At 38.6% G+C, this 4899-nt stretch overlaps 1 protein-coding gene across 1 annotated transcript; it reads left to right on the forward strand.

Moving 5' to 3' along the window:
• Positions 1 to 262: 262 nt before the first annotated feature.
• LOC123672357 lies at positions 263 to 1560 on the forward strand. Its single transcript, XM_045606436.1, has 2 exons — positions 263 to 314; positions 377 to 1560. The coding sequence occupies exons 1-2, from the start codon at positions 272 to 274 to the stop codon at positions 1477 to 1479; spliced, it is 1146 nt and encodes a 381-aa protein (XP_045462392.1). The 5' UTR covers positions 263 to 271; the 3' UTR covers positions 1480 to 1560.
• Positions 1561 to 4899: the final 3339 nt, after the last annotated feature.

A 4899-nucleotide genomic window follows, 5' to 3' on the forward strand; every position in this document is an offset into this window, starting at 1 on the left:
GAAATTCCCATAATTATAATTAAGTTAGCATTACCAGCTGTCAGTGAAATATTGTCTGTCATCGTCAACAACTCTTTCAAATATGGCATCTTTCCCGAATCACTGAAACTCGCATCAATAAAACCATTATTTAAGAATGGAAAACCAGAAGATATAAACAACTACAGACCCATAAGTTTATTACCAGGATTTTCAAGAATTTTTGAAATGTTGATGTCATTGAGGCTGATGAATTTTTTTGTTGAGAATGAAATATTTACCGACTCCCAGCATGGTTACCTTCGAGGACGCTCAACTCAAACAGCAATTTTTTGGTTTGTGCAGTACATAATACAACAGCTTGAGCATAATAAAATGGCATTGGGTATATTTTTAGATTTGTCCAAAGCATACGACTCAATAGATACAATATATCTCTTACAAAAACTTGAATGTTATGGTGTAAGAGGAAATGCAAACAAATGGTTGAAATCATTTGTAACTAACAGGAAACAGAGAGTAACTATCACTCAAAATAATGTAACTGCCAAGTCTAAAATATTAACTCGCTCCACAGGAATTGACCAAGGAAGTACACTCGGAGGTATTTTGTTCATTATATATCTTAATGATCTAGGAGTGTTATTGTTAAAAATTCAAGAATTTGTTGTTAATTATGTTGATGATACCAGTTTATTAGTAAATGATGTAAATTTCGAAGAACTAACAAGGAAAGCTGGTCAATTATTTCTTAAGTCCAAGGCATGGTTTGACCAAAATAAATTAATATTGAATGAAAGTAAATCAAAAGCTATTCTATTTGATACAAGCAGATCACAAAAAGAAAAATCAAATATTATAAGTTGGCCAGGCTACAGTTTTCAGCTATCAGATTGTGTAAAATTTCTGGGAGTACACATTGACCAATTTCTTAATTGGCGTCAACACACTGAGATCCTATCAATGAAATTAAGTAGAATATGTTTTGCATTGAGATCCATCACTAGATACATGAATGAAAGAACTTTAAAAATAGTTTATTTTGGGAATTTTGAATCAAATTACAATTATGGAATAATATTTTGGGGAAATAATGAAAATTTAAATAAAATATTTTTGATACAAAAAAGGGCTTTCCGCATAGTTTTTAAGTTGAATTTTAGGGAATCTTGTAGGGGAAAATTTAGAGATAAGAATATTTTCACAGTCTTTGGTCTATATTTGTTCGAATGTTTGTTGTTTCTGCACAAAAATAGGCACAATTTTGCAGAAGAGAATTTAAATTTATATAACACAAGATCTTTAGACATAAACTTTCCTGCACATAGGTTAACATTAACAGAGAAATGTCCATCTTATATGAGTATAAGAGCTTTCAATAAGTTGCCTAATCAAATTAAATGTATAACAGATTACAAACTATTCAGGAATAGAATAAAGAATTTATTAGTAATGTTAGAGCCATATAGTCTGGCAGAATATTTCGAAGGGGTGGTATAGGGCCTGTAAATGTATGACGTCATTTCACTTAAATTTTTTCTTTGTATAACATTGTATTTGTTTATTTGAAATAAAGAAGCATTATCTATCTATCTATCTATCTTCTCGGTTTCTCTTTATATTTATATCATTTCTCCTCCATGTATATAAACAAGGTCCATGTATATCATTCTCTGAACCAAGTTTCTAGATCTCTTCAGTGAATCTCTTATTACATCTCTTTGGACTTATCTTCAGTCCATATAGGGCTTTCCGGAGTTAATATACATAATATACGTTTGATCTCATTGTCAATGTCTACTCCATCAAGAATCTCCATATAGATCTCCTCTATAGTGCCATTTAAAAAATCAGGTTTTTACTTCTGATTGACAAGCATGTTAATCATACTTATTAATTATTGCAAATGTAGCTCTAATTAATATTAATTAATAATCGAATTCGTCAGGTATTGATCAAATAACAGGGAATATTTGAAGAATATTTATCCATATATTGTCCCAATATTAACCATTTTGATAAATAGATCTTTATCTGATGGAGTTTATCCGAATATTCTCAGAATTGCGAAAATCAGAATGGTACATAAAAAGGGTGATAAGAAGTTAGCGCAAAATTACCGACCAATATCCTTGCTGTCGACAATATCAAAAGTTTATGAACGTTTTATATTCAACAGAATATTGTCGTTCCTTCAAAAGCACACTATAATGTCCAACTGTCAACATGGATTTAGGAAGGGACGGTCAACACAATCGGCAATTATGAATTTTGTCGAAAGACTTTATGAAAGTATGAATGATGGGAACAAGTGCCTTGCTGTCATGATGGATCTCAGTAGGACATTTGATTTGGTACCCCATGATTTACTTCTCTATAAAATGAAGTGTTTGGGATTTAGAGGTATCGTAAATCAACTAATTGAATCTTATTTAATAAATAGAGTACAGATGGTAGAAATTGACGGTATAAGATCTTCGTTCCGGGATGTAGAGTGCGGTGTACCCCAGGGTTCAGTTTTGGGACCGCTAATATTTCTCCTATTTGTGAATGACTTGCCTGATATCATGGATTGTCCTCTCGATTTGACAATGTTTGCAGATGATGCTATGTTCTGACCGAACCACGAATGGAGCTGTAGAAAGGGCAAAATTGCGCTTACATGGTTTGTCTGAATGGTTCGATAGCAATCGTCTATATCTGAATACCGATAAAACTGCCTTTATTAGCTTCACACTTAAAAACACAGCTGAATATATCAATAAAAATTCACTGATAAGAGTCAAAAATAGATCGATTCAACAGGTCCATTCGGCAAAATTTTTGGGTGTCATTATTGATGCGAACCTATCGTGGCAACAGCATTTGGATGAATTGTGTAGATTGCTTTCAGGGATTTGTTATGCCCTGTTCAGATTGAAACAACTCACTGATGGGGATATATGCCTTTTATATTATAATGCACACTTAAAATCGAGAATATTGTATGGTATTTTGTTCTGGGGGGCTTCTGTACATTGGAGACGAGTCTTTAAACTTCAGAAGAAAGCGCTAAGGTATGTGGCAGGTGTATCAAGTCGTACATCATGTAGATCTTTGTTCAAGAAATTCAAAGTGTTGCCATTGGCAAGTTTGTATATATTGGAGATTTTGATTTATGTTAGAAAAAATTTTAGTTCATTTAATAGGAATAATTTTTGGCATGAATATGACACGAGGTCTTCTTATGATTTTGTGATACTGTAATGTAGGTCAAATTCCAATATCAATTTCAGTAGCGATATCTCCGCAAGGTAGCTACTATTGGAATTCATTGTTGAATTACCAATAATTTGTTACTATGTCGTCAATGATAATTTGTAAACTATATTCTCATATATAAATATGTTTTGGGACAGCGTGACGACTTGGTCGATGCTGGGGTTTAATCAGGCCTCAATCTGATTAACCTCGGGACAACTAGAACAGGACATGCGCTAACTAGGCCTCTATCTGCCTACTCCTAGTTAGCAGGGAAAAATAAAACAGTAAAATAAAATATACAAATAGATATATTATAATACACAAAGTGCTACAGAAGGTAGGTAGGTGTTTATTTGACTCGAAATCTTCGGCTTGTATTCCGCTTAAGTTGTGTACTTCGAGGCTTAAATAGATTGTTGCGCCCTCTGTTGGGGGAAGCGTTAACCTGGTTGGCGGCGCCACCATGATGGTAACGCAGGAATCTGTAATCCCCACAGTACCCCCTTGCTAGTGATTAACGATATATTACATTCCCGCCTGGAAACGCTCGGGGAAATGAACTTGCCGACCTGATCTGGTCGTGTAAGGTCGTCGTACTGCTGGCGCTTGCGTTGCTGCCTCTGGTTCTGCTGGAGCAGGTGGGATGGGTTGTTGGGCCGGGGGTGAGTTCTCGCCTGGTACAAAGAGAAGAATTCCTTCGTCTTCATCGTCCTTGTTCGAATTTACAGCGTCCTCCGGTGAATTTTCGCTGACCGCGATGTAGGCTGGTTTCAGCCTGTCGATCGAGACCGGGACGTTGGTACCGTGAATTCGGAGGGTGTAGTGCTTTTCGGCTCGAGAAACCACCTCAAACGGTCCATCGTAGGGGTGCTGGAGCGGACGCCGAACGGCGTCGTGCCTTACGAAGACGTGGGATGCGGTGGCGAGATCTTTAAAGACGAAGATCTTCCGCTCACCGTGCCTGGTGCCACTGACTGGTCGGAGCGCCTGAAAGTGCTGGCGCAGGTCGCGAACGAAATCGTCGGAGTTATCCAGGTTCATCGTCGACGTCGAACCCAGGAACTCACCAGGAAGACGGAGTGGTTCTCCGTATATCATCTCAGCGGCGGTGGATTGGAGATCTTCTTTCCAAGCGGCGCGGATCCCCAGTAGTGCAGTGGGTAGTGTGTGGACCCATGTGTCAGAGTCCAAGCATTTAATGGAAGCTTTGAGCTGACGGTGGAGTCGCTCGACCATTCCGTTGGCGGCCGGGTGGTACGCCGTGGTTCTGAGGTGGTCCGTCCCTAGTAGCTTGTTCAAGCAGCGAAATAGGTGGGACTCGAATTGCCGTCCTTGGTCTGTAGTTACCCGGAGCGGGACGCCAAACCTGGCAACCCAGTTAGTGTAAAATGCTCGGGCGACGGTTTCTGCTGTCTGGTCTTGGAGCGGTATCGCTTCTGGCCATCGAGAAAATCGATCGACGCAGGTGAGGCAATACCGATATCCTTTTGAAAATGGCATCACGATCAGGTCGATGTGCACATGTTCGAAACGGCTCGACGGCGGTGTAAAGTTACCTATCGGAGACGAAACATGTCGTGACACTTTTGACCGCTGGCACTGGATGCAGACTCGGGACCACTCTCGGCAATCTTTGGAAATGGAGGGCCAGACGTATCGTTGGCTCATCAGCTTTGT

The sequence above is a fragment of the Harmonia axyridis genome, chromosome 2 (assembly GCF_914767665.1).
Source record: "Harmonia axyridis chromosome 2, icHarAxyr1.1, whole genome shotgun sequence".
Lineage (NCBI taxonomy): Eukaryota > Metazoa > Arthropoda > Insecta > Coleoptera > Coccinellidae > Harmonia > Harmonia axyridis.

Bases quoted from the DNA above. Each gene is read 5' to 3' on its own strand.
- LOC123672357 (XM_045606436.1), top strand. From the start codon at position 272: ATGGTTACCTTCGAGGACGCTCAACTCAAACAGCAATTTTTTG. The intron at 315-376 runs GTTTGTGCAGTA...GTATATTTTTAG, and splicing joins ACTCAAACAGCAATTTTTTG to ATTTGTCCAAAGCATACGAC.